The 17315-nt window shown below is 38.8% G+C and overlaps 1 protein-coding gene across 2 annotated transcripts; it reads left to right on the forward strand.

Annotated features, from left to right (window-relative positions):
* The first annotated feature begins 11589 nt into the window (after positions 1-11589).
* LOC129890251 (photosynthetic NDH subunit of subcomplex B 3, chloroplastic-like) lies at positions 11590-14992 on the forward strand. 2 transcript variants are annotated; one of them, XM_055965828.1, is made up of 9 exons: positions 11591-11864; positions 11972-12144; positions 12226-12289; positions 13235-13458; positions 13574-13684; positions 13756-13812; positions 13888-13950; positions 14570-14632; positions 14701-14992. In XM_055965828.1, exons 1-9 carry the CDS (start codon positions 11660-11662, stop codon positions 14806-14808), a joined length of 1068 nt encoding a protein of 355 aa, XP_055821803.1. In that variant the 5' UTR covers positions 11591-11659; the 3' UTR covers positions 14809-14992. The 2 variants fall into 2 exon arrangements, with proteins under 2 accessions (XP_055821804.1, XP_055821803.1); XM_055965829.1 differs by lacking the exon at positions 14570-14632 and having other exon boundaries at positions 11590-11864.
* Positions 14993-17315: the final 2323 nt, after the last annotated feature.

Consider the following 17315-nt stretch of genomic DNA (forward strand, 5'->3'; position numbering starts at 1 on the left):
GCACTTCAAAGTTCTAAAAGCACTTTATACATAAAAGTTACTTTTTTTAAGCCTATCCAAACGGACTCATAGTCTTGTTTGTTATTTGGACACGACAATTAGTTGCAATTATTAATACATGGACCCATTTTCTTCAGCCATTACTAATGCAGTGTCGCAAAATATACCTGTTTGGATCCATAAACGTGTCATTCACAACCCCATCATTAGCATTTTTCACTTCATCATACCAAATTTTGCAACCTAATATTATTGCAATTTGATTTCCATCCCTTTCACTGCACATATACTAACACATTGAGCATCCATATTCCGTCCAACTAATTATTACATATTCCGTCCACTCTCCCAAATGTTGAATAACTACTTATTTATGCTTAAAACAAAACTTTTTCAACAATTACTATTCCCTAATTAATGGTAGTAACATATTTCACCCTTCAGCACCTTTGGAACATCAATTTTCTGCCTAACTAATAATTAAGTTAGTATACATTACAGATTTCAATTGGGTCCATCACATCCATCTTGTTATAACTCACAAATTTTACATTACGATTGGAGTAACAACGAAAAGAATTAAGCATATAATCATAAATTTTCAGAAACTGGTATGCCATATTGCTCCATTTCCCTCTCCGCAGCGCTGGTGGACCTCTTCCATCCTTTCCACTGATTTACAAATTCCATTACAGCTCCAATCGAATGATGCAGCACAAGTGTTCCCAGCTTGGGCCTTCCACTCGCAATCTTTCAATTAAGAGGGCAAATAATCAAATGATGCAGCACAGGTGGAATTCTATGTTGGAATTTTCATGCAATAATAGATACCTAAGGACTATTTGGCTATAATATTGGCTAGCAGATTTCTAGTACTTTTGTTACTTGTAGGATTCTTTTTATTTAGTTTTTTAGATTAATTTTATACTTATCAGTTTTCTTATCTTTAGGAGTGTAATTACGTAGGTATCTCTAAGTTGTTATTTATTTCTCAGCCTTGTATGTAATACACTGACTATATAAGAGCCATCACAGAATAAAATACACAGTTGGTTGATTTGCGTCAGTTCTTCTCTTCCTCTTTATGGTATCAAGAACTCTATTGCTTTAACAAGCTTGATCCTTTTTTTTTCCTCTCAGCCCACCCACCTCAAGCCTAAATGGAAGCCAATACTGTTGTCCAATTCAATCCAGTTACTCAACTTCCCATCAAGCTTGCTGATAGCCATAACTTTTTGTTGTGGAAGGCTCAGGTGTCCATGCTTATGCGTGGGCACAACCTCTTTGGTCATCTTGATGGATTGAACCCACCCCCCTCCAAAACTATCTCTGTAAACAACCTTCAAGTATCCAATCCTGCCTATATTTCCTGGTTTCAATAAGATCAGCTTATACAAAATGCTATCTTGGCAACTGTGGATGCGACCATTGGCAGTACAGTCGCTTCTGCTCCAAATGCCAAAGTCGCTTGGGATGCCTTGCATAGTGCTTATGCAAATAAATCTCAAACTCGTATCTTTAGTCTTAGAGACCGTCTAGCCCGTCTCTCCAAAGACTCTCGTCCTGTTGCAGACTATCTCCATCAAGTTCGGTCTCTTGGTGATGAACTTGCCACTGCTGGCTCTCCTATCTCCAATGAAGAATTGATTGTCAAGCCTTGGGTCTGAATTTTGAGAAATTTCAGCCGCAATCCGCGCTCGAGATTAGGCAATCCCTTATGAAGAACTATATGAAAAGCTCCTTGACCATGAGTTTTTCCTTCAGCATGAGGAAACCAAAAAGACACCTTCTGTTCCAATCACTTCCAAGATAGCTCAAGGGACTACTTCCACTCCAAACCGTCAGGGCTTCAACAATAACCAGAATAATAATTGACAATCCAACGTGCAAAATCAACAAAATTGTAATCAGTCTTGGCGTAACAGTCAGCAACCTCGGCGCAACAATCAACACCAGTAGTCTCCCAACAATAACCTTTACTACCAACTCTATGATGGTAGAGGTCATACTGCTCGTGTCTGCCGGACACGCTCTCACAATCATCTTCAAGCGTGTGCTAATTATGCTGCACACCTCCAGAATCAGTTAGCTCCATGGATCGTTGACAGTGGTGCCACCCACCATATTGCCTCAAACACACAGGGTCTAACCACTACGTAAGACTACCACAGCTCGGATGAGATCGTCATGGGTAATGGTTATACCATTCTAATATCTCATACTGGTAATGTGAACTTTAATGCATCAAATTACCAATTCCAGCTTCAACATATCCTTTGCTCTCCAGCTATTACCAATAATCTAATATCTTATCTTGTGAAGGATCTGACTACGGGGGCGTCATTGGCTCGTAGATGGAGTAAAAATGGATTGTATGAGTGGCCACCAGGGGATGTTAATGGACCGCCGCAATGCAACGTCGTTGTTTCATACCACCTGTGACATCAACGATTAGGCCATACTAATCGTCAAGTTCTAAATAAGTTTTTGCATGATTTTTCTATTCCAGTAGTTGATTCAAAAACTAATAATGTTTGTCATTCATGTTATTCTAATAAAAGCCATAGGATGCCTTTTTCCAAAAGTTTTTTGCACAATGTCAATCCATTAAATTTGATTTACACTGATTTGTGGGGGTCGTCTCCGGTTTCATCGATTGACAAAAAACAATATTATGTTTTATTTGTTGATCAATTTTCAAGATATATGTGGTTGTTCACAATAAAAGATAAAACTGAAGTTCTGGAAATCTTCCAAACTTAACATCCCATGCTTGAAAAATATTTTAACACAAAATTTTTATCCTTTTACACCGATGGTGGTGGTGAGTTTTGAAAATTAGATTTCTATCTAAAAACACATGGCATTCAACATTTAGTGTCCCCCCATACACACCATAAAGGGTAGCCTTAGTTGAACGTCGACATCGGCATGTCATCGAGACAGCCTGGACCTTGTTACACCAAGCATCCTTACCTTCAATGTTTTGGAGTTATGTATGTCATCAAGCTGTTTATTTGATCAATAGGATGACTAGTCCCAATCTACAAAATAAATCCCCTTTTGAAATCCTATTTCAAGATGTGCCTAATTATGATTCCATCAAAGTTTTTGGCTGCTTATGCTATCCATAGCTCAAACCGTATTCCAATAATAACTTAGAACCTCGATCCACACCATGTGTTTACTTAGGATTTTCTAACAAATATTATAGCCATCAGTGTTTTGATCCAGTTAACTCCAAACTATATTTATCCAAGGATGTAATCTTTTTGGAAGACAATTTTCCTTTTCAAAATATTTTTTCCATGTTTAGTAAAAAAGTTAATGTTTCTTGGGATAATATTTCTGTTGAACAACAATGCAAAGAAGACACTAATTCTATTTCACATTCCTCTTATCAACTCCCCCCACTAGTGACTACGTTGCCACCAGTCCCTCAACTCCTGCAAGCTATCTCCTACGCTTCAGATGACGTCTCTCCACAATCAGGTAACATTCCTTCTCATGCTTCAACATCCACTTCTTCAGCCTCTACACAAGTTCCACAGAACCAGAGAGCTAAAACTTCTTCAGCACCTCAACCATTGCCCTCATGCTCACTTATCACGTATCATAGACGAGAAAGACCACCTATTTCTAGCCAAACTTCAAGTCCTACTCATAATCCATCTGCTTCGGCACAAAATCAACCACATGTAGCTTCCTGCCCGCCTCAACTAGCAACAAATTCTATTTAAGCTGACCCACCAACCCAACCCCAGCCAAACCAGCCATCCACCAAAATACACCCAATGACTACTCGATCCGAAACTCATAGCCTTAAACCTCGTCAGTATTTCACAACCACTACACTGTCTCCAAAAATCCCCATAACTCATAAACAAGCCAAGCTAATTCCCCAATAGAATGCAACAATGCAAGTCGAATTTGATGCTCTTATTTGCAACCATACTTGGGATTCAATTCCATGTGACTCTTCTAAAAATGTGGTGGATTGTAAATGGCTATTTCGAGTTAAACATAAACCTAACAGTTTTATTGATAGGTATAAGGATCATTTGGCTGCCAAAGGATTTACACAGCGCCCCAAATTTGATTACCATTCCACTTCCAGTCCAGTAGTCAAGTCTGCTACTGTCCGTCTTGTCTTGACTATCGCCACTCAACTTGGCTGGCATATCCATCAGCTAGATGTTAACAATGCCTTCTTGCAGGGTAGTCTGATTGAAGAAGTATACATGCATCAGCCACTCGGATTTGAAAATTCTGTGAATCCTACCCATGTAAGTCGTCTTCAGAAGGCAATTTATGGTCTCAAACAGGTCCCGCGTGCTTGGTACATCAAACTCAAAAATTATCTCCTTACTTTGGGTTTTGTTAAGTCATATTCTGATTCCTCACTCTTTATTATGCATAAAGCTGGGTTCACTGTGTATATTTTAGTTTATGTAGATGATATCTTAGTGACTAGTAATCAACAGCGAGGTATTTATTATATCATTGAGGCTCTTTCTAAACGTTTTTCACTAAAGGACTTAGGGCCTCTTCATTACTTTCTTAGTATTGAGGTGATTCGTTCTTCTGTTGGTCTTGTGCTCTCTCAAGAGAAGCACAATGCTTCTACCTTTGACAAAGCCAGACTGGTTAAGGGAGATGAGGTTGGGAAGAATTGGAGCAAGTCTAAGACACAGGATTTTGGACATGATTTTGTTGGTGAAATTACTAAGACTTATGGGTCTGAACTCAGAAATTTTGGTAGGATGGTTTACTTTTGAGAGTAAAACCAAATAGGTATGGGTAAAATACTTAGGTATGGTTTGTCCACAAAAGAAAGAGGTGACCACTCTAAGAAGATCTTCTTTGATGATATGCCAACACACCTGAAAAAAATTGCCATTCATCCCATCTGGACCAGTTGCTGAATTAGGATTCATTGCAAACACAACAGTTCTCAATTCTTCCATGGTAGGCATTGTTTTATGATCCTAATTGTGCTTATCAGTGACCATTATAAGAATGCATTGAAGGGCCTAATGTTCAATATACTTCTCTTCCCAAGTGAGAATTTGTTGGAAATGCGTACAAGCTACTTCAGCTATTTCAGCATCACCTTGCACCCAAGAGTCTTCCTCATTTTGGATTCAATGAATGTAAAGTTTCCTTCTCTTGCCTCTGATCAAGGCATGAAAGTAGCTGGAATTTACATCCCCTTTTTTGAACCAATGTAGCTGAGTCTTCTGTCTGAGAATAACATCCTCCATTTTCAGGTATCTAATGTACTCCGCATTGATAGCATGTAGCTTGGATCTGTTCTTATTGGAATTTATATTAATCAAATTCTCTTTTACTTGTCTAATTTCCTTCTTATACTCTTTAACTCTAGCATACATATCTCCAAGCTGATTTCTGGACCAAATACTAAAGGTAGCAGCAAGTCTCTTCATTTTTTGGTGAAAGATCCATATTGGATTACCATCTATAGGTCTGTTTCAGCAATTATTAACAGTGTCCATAAAGGATGGTTGGTCAAGCCAGCAGTTCAAGAATTTGAAGTACTTGATGGGCTTGTGGTATTGATCACCTATTTTCGAGAGCAAGGGACAGTGATCTGAACCCACAGAAGGAAGATGAGTAATCCTAGTATGGGGCATGGTTTCTAGCGACTTATCATTGACCATCCCCCTATCTAGTCTCTTCCAAATTTTGAACATAATACCCCTCATATTGGACCATGTGTATTTCTGACTAGTGAAGCCAAGATCTTAAAAACCAGAAGCCTCAATAATGCTAATGAACTCAAGACTCTTTCTCATATCATAAGTAACACCTCCAAGCTTTTCTTCAGGGTCAGTGATAATATTGAAGTCACCAATAGTGCACCATGGAAGAAGGGTAGTTGACTGTTGCAGTAAGCTATCCCAAAGGGGCCTTCTGAGATAATCCTTACATTTTGCATAGACAAAGGTAGTAATGAACTGATTTGGGATCATTACATGAGTGATCTCACAGGTGATCAACTGTTTATCATTTTCCAATATTTTGTAGTCCACATCTTTGGTCCAAAAAATCCAAATCTTACCATTTGGGTTGTGAATAGCATAATCCATTTTAAGATGGTTTCTAAAGTGTTGAAGCTGAGTATTATCTGAAAAAGGTTCCAAAAGAGCAATAAGAGATATTTGATGGATGTTTAAGGGTACTAATCATTTAGAAATTTTGGAAATGAACAACTTAGTGTGAGGTCTACCTGTAGTGGTAGATATGATGGGACTGGTAGCTTTAGTGCTGAACCTAGGTTTGTGAACACCTCTAGGAGACAAGCCTTGAGAGTAGGTGATTTGTTGTATCTCATCATCATAGTCTCTTTCATTGGTTGGACTATAGGCTCTGATAAGATGTTTATTGTCATACTCATTCTCAAACTCCATCACAGCATACTCATCCAACTTAGGAGGGCTCTGTATATTAGTATTGGGAATGCATTTGGTCTGAGAATTAGTAGGTTGTTTTGAGGGTTTGTCTGCAGCTTGCTGGGGTGGAATCTGATTATAATGGGCTTAGAGGGGAATGATATACATGCCTACCAGATCATCATCAAGTATAGGTTGTTGACATTCCTGATCATTTTGCTGCAGTGCCACACTGTTAAGAATGTTAGGAGTTTGGCATTTTTCAGCATAATTCTTTTCTTCAATTTTCTTTCTGATGACCTCTCTCCTTTTCTTGCTAAACTTATTCTTATTAGCAGTAGAGCCTTTCCCACTAGTACTTGCAATGGATCCAGATCTTTGGCCATAGAACCTTTGATGGTTTGCATGGTAGAGTCATCTGTAGGGACATTTCTTTCTGTAGGATCTGGAGTTGTTGTGGTAGCAGGGGATCTATAGTCACACCTAGGATCTGTGTTGTGGTTCTCATGCAAAACATGAGACAAAACCCCACCCCTTTTAGATTCCCCATCTTGTATCTTAGTGAGGTTCTCTTGCCTTCCTCCAACCATACCTCCATCAACTACAGAATCAGCAGTAATAGAATTATATTGGGGGGATTTCAGGGGTATTGGGAGTACTAAGTTAATACCTGAATTAGTTGCTACATTGGTCACATGTGTGGTATCTTTGAAAGCAATATCTGTGCATTCAATATGAGGGAGAGAGGTCTTTGGGAGCACAAAGTCAGTACCATGTCTTTGAGATTTGTTGTTTTCCTATTGTGTTGATAAGCTCTTCAGTGTTGAGTTCTTTTGTTTGGTTGGTTCTCCTGCATCTTGGTTAGTGGTTTGATCTTGTGTAATAAGATCAACATAATTATTGGAAGTAGAAATAAGATTAAAAAGTGTACCTACCCCTGTGTTGTTTTGTTGAGATGGATCAGTGGTCCTGTAATTCTGTGCTATAGCATGCTTAACCACATTGTTTTTTTAGTAGTTGTTTTGTCCTTTAGATTGTTTTTTTTTTAATTTTCCACAACTCTTCATTTATATCATCAGCATTGTACTGTGGCTGTGCATGATCATTATTTGTAGAAACAATACTCCTCTTCTGCACATTATTATTATGGGGTTCTTCTTGCTTATTTTCATGTATGCCCTACTTGTTCTTGTTGTTCTTATTGGTATCTGCTTTATTTCTTCTCTTCTATTCCTTCCCTCTTCTTGATATTACAAACATGCATCATATGACTCTGAAGCTTACAGTACATGCAGTACTCTGGGATATTTTCATATAGGAGTGCTTGTCATCTCCCTCTAGTGTTGTCTTTTTTGTCATATCCCACCCACACATGAGGTGGTCTCTCTTCAGTGAGATTAACCTGTACTCTTACCTTAGCAGTGCTTCCTCTAGTCTTTTGGATAGAGGTTGTATCCATGTATAGTACCTTCCTAACAAGAGTAAGGAGGGAAGTCATAAATTCTTTATTGTAGCAGTGCCAAGGGAGTTCTAGAAGGGCTACCCAAATTGGAACAATAAGAGTTTCTTCCTCAGACCTAAGGGTAGGTGTCCAAGTCTGTATTCTCATAAGTTGGCCTTCAATGGCCATTCTTTATTTGTTCCACACTAGGGTGTAGTCCATTTCATTGTCTAATTCTATGTATACATGTCTAGCATTGAAGTGTGCAATTTTAACTCTTCCTAAAAGTTGAGTTTGGAGAATGAAGCTTCTCCTTATTAACTCTACTTTGGGTATGGTATTACTGAATTTACCCACTAATGTATACTTGTATCTAGCAGCCAGCTTAACCATATAGTCTTCTTCTTCAAAGATGACTGCAGATAATCCTTGTCTGGTAGTGAAAATAGGTGTAGATAACTCTAAGGGGATTTCATTTTTTGCTTGATTGAGTCTAAGTTTAGCTGCAAAGGTTTGAATGATAGTATAGGGTGCTGGCTGAGGAACCTGTTCCTTCTTGTTAGGGAACTGGTTCTTTTGGACATTTTGATTGGTACTATCAATATGCTGGGTTGGCTAGTGACTGATTTGGGTCCTTGGTTATTAGGACCAGGTCTATCAAAATTGGTAAATATCTTAGGGAAGTTGTTTTGAATAATGGTGGGCTTGTGAGTCTGTTGCAGGTTGTTTTGTTGATGGTTAGCCTTGGTAGGCACTTTGGTAGTATATTCAGGTTTCTTATTAGAATTGGTATCAGCATCATTATTGTCCTGCATAGATGTAGTAACCGTAATACCAGGTTACTCAATTGCATGAAGTTGCAAATGAGCTCCACTGGATTTTAACAAGTTAACAACAATATTCAGTAATAAGGAAGAATTAGATATACCTGCAGTTGTGCCTACTATTTGCATTTGTGATTGCCTTGCATTCTCATTGACATTATGATGTCTTGGATTCTCTACATTATCAGCTTGTTGATCTGCTATGGTAGGTGCTATTAGAGATGTATTGTTATGTTGAGCAATAGACATAAGTGTATATGGTTGTTCTACTTCTACTTCTTTGGCAGTGAATCCTTGATTCTTGTAATTTGCTTGAATTTATAACAAGGCTCCATGAGTAGTTAGGCCAAATGAAAAATTAGTCAAACAAAGATCAGTCATCTTATTACGACCACATTTTGATACGTCTTTATTAGTTTCGAGCTTGTCGTTCAATGAAACAGTTGACAGGTCCTTTTTCCAAAGAACTAAGGAGCTCAAATCCTTATCACCAAACATTAGAGTAGGATAATCTCTATCTTTCATAATAACTAAGTGACTACATTGAGTATTATCCAGAATTGAAACATGAATTTTTTCTCCAGAGATCTCAGCAGCATTTTCACTTCCAGTAGGTAAGTTTTTGATATTCGAATTGATAGGCTAGGATTCGATGGATGATATCTGGTGGGGGTTGTTATGCTCGTTGAAGAGCCTCTCTTGGCATTGGTTTTGAGCTAAAAATTTCACCGGAGCTCTGCCGCTGGCGCCGTCAGTTTGCTCCATCACGATTCCATCGACCATTTGGTCTAAGCTTTTAGTATGAGGAGCGCTATGGACTGGAGAAAAAACCCCAGTGATCAACTTTGCTTGAATGTCGCCGGAGGTATCGATATTTTGTGATCGAGTTTCCAGTGGCGCCGCCGCAACTTGCGCTTGAGTTGACTGTGGAGATGTCGAGATTGGCACGATGAAATGAACTAATTTTTCACTAGTATATAGCTTAGGCAAATGAGATTTATCTCCGGTGTTCGATTTTACATGAATCAAACCAAATTTCTCCAGTACAATGATTTTGTGAACCAAGGAAATTTGCTCTTCCGGAAGTGCTACAGTGTTTGTTGGTGTATGTTGCGTTGTTACAACTTGAGTCAATCCTGCTTTACCTGAAATTGCTATTGCTTTGTCAATATTTTTTTGCAGATTCAAAGTACTCATACATGGATTAGAGGTTGATGCTTCTTGAGCTATGTTTTTATTATGGCCCAGTGGTATGTGGAGCTCCATCGGCAGTGGTGAAGCCATTTCGGCAGTCTTCTGCCTATGAAGATGATGAACAGTAGTGCTAATTATCGTTTGGGAGTTCTGTTTGGTTTTGGAATTTCAAGACAAGTGTACAATCCATTTTTGAGCCGGGTTGAGCATGAGCAACATTTGAGGGTAGTACTCTAGACTTCGAGAGATCAACAACTTTATGTTAAGTTTTCAAAGTGCGAGTTTTGGCATGAGTCGGTGGCATTCTTGGGGCACGTTGTGTTCAAGAATGGCATTATTGTGGATTCAGCAAAGATTGAGGCTACTTATGATTGGGCCAGGCCCATCTCTATGATTGAGATTCGTAGCTTTGTCGGATTGGCAGGGTACTATAGGTGCTTTATTGAGGGATTTTCTACTAAAACAACAGCTCTAACTCGGTTGAATAGCCAAGACGTTCCGTTTGTGTGGTCGAAGGAATGTGAGATGAGCTTTCTGAGGCTCAAGAAGTTGTTTACCACTGTTCTTATATTGACTCTTCCAGTTGAGGGCAGTTGAGGGCGAGGGATTCACCATTTATTGTGACGCATCCGACGTTGGTTTAGGTTGTGTATTGATGCAGCAGGGCCGGGTTATTGGTTATACGTCGAGGCCGCTTAATCTGCATGAGCACAACCACCCACTCATGACTTAGAGTTGGCGGCGATAGTTTTCACGCTTAAGATTTGGAGGCACTACTTGTATGAGGTTTGATTCGAGATATATACTGATCACAGGAGCCTTCAGTATATTATGAGTTAGAGGGATCTTAATTCGAGGCAGTGCTGTTGGATTGAGCTCCTTAAGGACTACGAACTCTCTATTCTGTACCATCCGAGCAAGACAAACGTAGTAGCAGACGCCTTTTGTCGGAAGGCAGTGAGTATGGGTAGTCTAGCCTTCCTTTCTACTATGGAGCGGCCATTGGCTTTGGACATCCATTCCTTAGCTAACCGGATGATTTGGCTGGACATTTTCGATTTCCGATGCATACTATCTTATGTGGGAGCTCAGTCATCTTTATTGGATCAGATTCGCAGCCGTCAGTTTGAGGATGAAGATTTAGTTGCACTTTGAAATCGGGATTCTTTCTTGCAATGTGTTTGTTTGGGAGGATCTAAGAGATGAATGTCTTTATTGAAGAAGAGAAATTGTCAGTAACTACCGATTGCCTAAATCATTGCACACTCTCCACTTAAAAAAGTAGCAATAGTTTTTAGGTGTTATTACTTCCTGTAAATTCATCTCATTTAAACGGATCAGGTTAATTTACATGTGCAATATAACCGTTCAATCAATTTTTGCATTAACCTCGATAAAAAATATCCGAACTTTTACCTTTGCAAGCCATGCTAAACATCAGGCAAAAACGCACGATGTTTGACCTTAACAGGGCCACACTTTCGGACACGAATGTATATAGTTTTCAAATTTGAGAGGCAACTGTCTGACTTCTTGCCCAAATCGAGTAAACTTGAAATGGGTACTGATGAGTCCAAAAACATATGTTTGTGCACTTAGCTCTGAATTAAGCCCTTTCTTGGGCCTTATATCTCGTTGTAGTGCAAAACTATCATGGGCCCCTAAATAAGACCCAGTCGAGAGGCCCAAATAGGAATCTGGCTACAGATAGGAGACTATGCCGAGTGTTATCCACTTCTCCCTTGTTCCGATTTCTTCTCCTCCTCCTCCTATCAGAAAAGAAAAAAATGGCGTCTTTATCGACTTGTAAACATCCAGGGAAACTATTCTCCTCGTTTTCACCTTTATCCATTAAGTTGTCTTCGCTCCAACGCGTCTCCGTTCAGTTCATTTACACCCACAACCACACTTGTTCCCTTCCTTCTATTCCAAGGCCTCTCACTGTCATTTCCATGGCCCCCCCTAAGCCTGGTGGTGGTAAAGCCAAGAAAGGTATTATTTTTACTTTGCTTGTTTAGGTTTGGGTTTTGCCCCCCCCAAAAGAAAAGAAAAAAAATTCAATCTTTACTGATGGATGGATGGGTTGCATTTTGTTACAGTCACTGGTATTATAAAGTTGGCTCTGGAGGCAGGGAAGGCAACCCCTGCTCCACCTGTGGGGCCGGCCTTGGGTTCCAAAGGTGTTAACATTATGGCGTTCTGTAAGGATTACAATGCCAGAACTGCTGACAAAGCTGGATATGTCATTCCTGTCGAAATCACCGTCTATGATGTCAGTTGTTCATTTTTATTGGCAATTAAAACATGATTAAAGTCTTACTAGTATCTCATTATGCTCTTCCTTCACTTCCAGGATAGAAGCTTCACTTTTATCTTGAAGACACCACCTGCTTCTGTTTTGCTGCTCAAGGCTGCAGGTATTTGGAATTTTCAATGAATTAAATATTCAACATAATTCATTTTCACCTTCAACTACTATGATATGGTTATTTAACATTGAAACTCAACACGTGAAGGTTTAGTTTAGAGGGAAGTCTCCACTTCTCAGTTAGATTTAGCGGAAGAGATTCCAGTTAGCTTGAACATGAATATAGTGAAGACGGTAAGAAAGGACAGAAGAATGTATTTTGATTTACTGATAGATGTCGCCATAAAGATACTATGCTCAAGGTCAAAGATACTGACTGAGTTTGGAATTGGCTACCTTGGTGCTGAATCAAGTGTAACATCAAGCTAGTTTTGGATGAGGACATCATATCCTGGCCTATTACTACCACACCCTTGTTGGTCCTCCCAACATCAATCGCCATGGCTGTATGATACATATGACCCATGGGTCTCTTACAAGGGCAACTAGCCGATCTGTCCGCCAGAATTCCATAAATATTTGCTTGCAGTTTGAGATCATGAAATTCATAATATCTTCTTTAGCTCTATAGACTTATAGATTTACTTATAAAAGAAAGGTCTTTAGTCTATAGACATGGAATTTTATGACAGCAAGGAAGATGAAGGGTTAAGTGCTGCACTTCCAAAACAAAAAACACCCTTGAAAACTAAAACTTGATATAATACCCCATGATCTTGGCTTGAATCAGGTACTAGAACTAGTTTTTGGCTAATAGTAGTTAAATGCCTAATGGTGCACTTTCTAAAAAAAGACGCCTGTGAAGATTACAAATCGATGCACTATCCAATGATCTTGGCTTGAATCGGGTATTAGAACAGACTCCTTTAGAGTCTTGTTTATGAAGATTTTCCCTCCTTCCATGATATTCTTCGTAGGAGGACGTAGACATGTAAATTTTATGAAACACTAGATTGAAAACTCCCATTTTTTATTTTCCATGTTGCTCTGCTAGATGGTTGGGCAAAAAGGGAGAAAGAAAAAAAAAATGAAATATACTGGTATGGGGGCTTAGCCGCTTCCACCATATCACAATCATCGTCGTGTATTTCCAAGGTTCATAAGAGCCGCCTGCGTTTCAACCGAACAAAAGTCAGAGCAGTTGAAAGTAGTGAGAGATCGAGAGAAGCAGTACCACATGGCGAGGAAGAGGCTTATGTGAAATTTGCCTTTGTCAGCGTGAGTACTCCAATATACTACTATTATTCATCATTAATTAATATATGCTAATTCATGAGTAGTCGATCGATGACCATTACCATTAATAAGTAATAATGAATGTATGTTTGTTCAGTCGGTATTGCTACCAGATGGAACACCAGATGTGCAGCTAAGGAAAGCATGTGGTGGCCAAAAACTTAGAGACATAATGCTCGATGCTAATGTCGAGTTGTATGGACCTTATGTATGTACTATATATTTCTTATACTAAGCTTCATCCCATCCAGTGCTTATGCAATTCTTTATATATTTAAGGCAAGACCTTTGCTCAATTGTGGGGGAGGAGGAACTTGTGCGACATGTTTGGTTGAGGTGACCCATTCATTCCCTATATATTCATATTTGGTTTACTGCCCTAAATTAAATCTGACTACTAATTAATTATAGGTGGTTGAAGGAAAGGAGTTACTGAACCCTCGTACGGACAAGGAGAATGAAAATTTAAAGCGGGTATATACATACATACATATATATATACATACATACATATATATATACATACATACATATATACATACATACATATATACATACATACATATATATACATACATACATACATATATATACATACATATATATATATATATACATACATATATATATATATATATATATATTCGATCAAGTCATGAACACACACAGGGGCGGACCCACATGGACACCAGGGGTTCATCCGAACCCTCTTCGTTAAAAAAATACACTGTATATATAAGATAATTTTTTTAATTTATGTGTATATATTTAATATTGAACCCCCTGAGCATAAGCCAAAGGACTAGCTCAGTGGCAAAGGGGTTTAATATTTTGCCTTGGTTTGTCTCAGCTCGCGGGTTCGATTTCGAATAAGCACTTTTTTTTTCCTGATTTTAGGTAATAAAATGCTGAACCCCCTTCATAAAATTTTTGGTTCCGTCACTGAACACACACTCTGCCTCTCTCTCTCTATATCTCTCTCTCTCTCTATATATATATATATCCGATGAAGTCATGAACACGCACTCTGTCTCTCTCTATATGTATGTGGTACTGCTCCATTTTAGATTAACTTGTATTATATAATTTTCAGCATCCAAAGAATTGGAGGCTTGCTTGTCAGGCAATAGTTGGTAAACCTGATTCTAGAGGCATGGTACGTATGGATCGAATTATATATAATATTTTTCAACTGTTTTTTTATTGAGTAATCAATTTGTGCAGATGACCATTCAGCAACTTCCGGAATGGAAAGCACACGAGTGGAATTATAGAGGATTATCGCCTAATGAAGAAGAAGAAGCAGCATCAATTTCATCATCTTCAGCCTGAGCTTTTATCTTTACAGAGCAAATTTATATATATGTGATGTCACAATAACCTGCTCTTGGTTTTTGAGTCCATTTATATATATATATATATATCAGATTCATATATTCTTCTCTTTGCTAAAAATAAAATAAAAGACTCCGAATGGGAAGAATAGTTGAATATGCCATCAAAAGAATTGTCCCAAATTGTGTTGGAACTGAAATAATAGGTATTATGCGAGAGTTAATAATTGTAAATCTTGATGGCGGTAAATTTTTTTCTAAAAAGAAAGTCTTTATGAAATTTGATCATTTGACCTACATATGATAATACTAATATAAAAAATATTTTAAATTAAATATAAATGTGGTAAAATTCAAATAAGATAGAAAATTTAGTGCAAATCCAACATTGAATCACGTAGAAACAAAATATTATTCAACAAAACTTCAGAGAGTTTGCAGATGTGTTTTTGGCCAACTTACCTGATCTTCCTCAGGATCGTGATATTGACTTCGCCATTGATCTAGAGCCGGGTACTCGTCTTATTTTCACCCCACCGTATTGTATCGCCCCCGCAGAGCTCAAAGAGCTCAGTGTTCAACTTCAGAATCTCTTAGGTAAGGGATTCATTCGGCCTAGCGTATTGCCTTGGGGTGCCACAATCCTATTCATTAAGAAGAAGGACGGTACTATGCGGATGTGTATTGATTACTGTCAGTTGAACAAGGTAGAGGTGAAAAATTGTTACCCCATGCCCAGGATTGATGATCTATTTGACTAGCTTCAGGATGTCGTGGTATTTTCGAAGATTGATTTGAGATCTAGCTACCACCAGTTAAGGATTAGGTCAGCGGATATCCCTAAGACCGCATTTAGGACTCGTTACGACCATTATGAGTTCTTAGTGATATTTTTTGGGTTGACTAATGTCCCTCCCGCATTCATGGACTTGATGACTAGTTGTGTGTTCAGGTCGTATTTGGACTCTTTTTTTATAGTCTTCATCGATGACATATTGGTATACTCGCGGAGTCGGGTTGAGCATGAGCAACATTTGAGGGTAGTACTCTAGACTTTGAGAGATCAACAGCTTTATGCCAAGTTTTCAAAGTGCGAGTTTTGACATGAATCAGTGGCATTCTTGGGGCATGTTGTGTCCAAGAATGGCATTATTATGGATCCGGCAAAGATTGAGGCTATTTGTGATTGGGCCAGGCCCATCTCTGTGACTGAGATTCGTAGTTTCGTTAGATTAGCAGGGTACTATAGGCGCTTTATTGAGGGATTTTCTACTAAAGCAACACCTCTGACTTGGTTGAATAGCCAAGATGTTCCGTTTGTGTGTTTGGAGGAATGTGAGATGAGTTTTTTGAGGCTCAAGGAGTTGTTTACTACCGTTCCTATATTGACTGTTCTAGTTGAGGGCGAGGGATTCTGTCACGATTCAACTCCGTAAGCCGTGATTGGTGCCCGAGTTGGGCACCCATACGTACCCTTAGCCCCACTTAGCACGTTAGCCGAATAAAAAAATGTAAAAAAATCAAAGGAGGTCGCTAGAGAGCGCACGAAAACAGATGTAGCACACGAAGGCCGTTAGGGACATCACGAAACACAAGAGCCCAAAACATATATACAGAACCCACCACACAAGTCTACAAACATCTATAGAACAATAACCTAATCATATGATGGGACAGGGCCCCGTCGTACCCTTAACCAACATGTATAGATATACAACAGAAAAGTTGGTACCAAAATAGGGCTCCGGACAAAGGAGCATTGTCAACCAGCAGAGTGGATGTCCTAAGCGAGCGGATCAAAAAATCGAGTGTCCGTACCTGCGGGCATGTAATGCAGCCCCCGAAGAAAAGGGGTCAGTACGAAAAATATATCGAGTATGTAAAGCATAGACTGTAATAAATAAAGTCATTACCAAAATAGAATGTGCAAACCAGATGAGCGAAATATATAGAAATGTCAAAATGCTTATCATAATCCCAGATAACGCATGCAAAAACATATGCCATATCCGGCTCCATTACGGGATTCGATGAAACAAAATGTGGTCGTCACCCCGTCACTGGCGCCACAACACATCATAACTCCAAAGTAGGGAATATCTCCGTAACAGATCATATAATATCAGATCATATCATATCATATATGTACATGGCACATCATAACTCCACAAACCCATGTACAGGGCGTACCTACCCCCTCACGTCGGAGCACGGCGAACAATGTAGAGAGGTACGCACGATAACAGAGCCTGGACCGTGTCGCAGTGAAAGAAGCATTGAGGCATCCACGAATTGAGTAGTGAGAAACTATATGCAATTTAAATCATATTTGAAACTCGATGGAATAATCAAAATGAGCTATCGTTCAAAAATCAAGACAAGAGTTATATTAAGTACCTTTTGAAAATCAATATGGACTACATCAAAATAGAGCTTCTGGAATCATATACTTGTATCAAAGCATAATAAAATATCTTTTGGAAATCAAGAAATTGGCCATCCTAA

The sequence above is a fragment of the Solanum dulcamara genome, chromosome 5 (genome assembly GCF_947179165.1).
Source record: "Solanum dulcamara chromosome 5, daSolDulc1.2, whole genome shotgun sequence".
Lineage (NCBI taxonomy): Eukaryota > Viridiplantae > Streptophyta > Magnoliopsida > Solanales > Solanaceae > Solanum > Solanum dulcamara.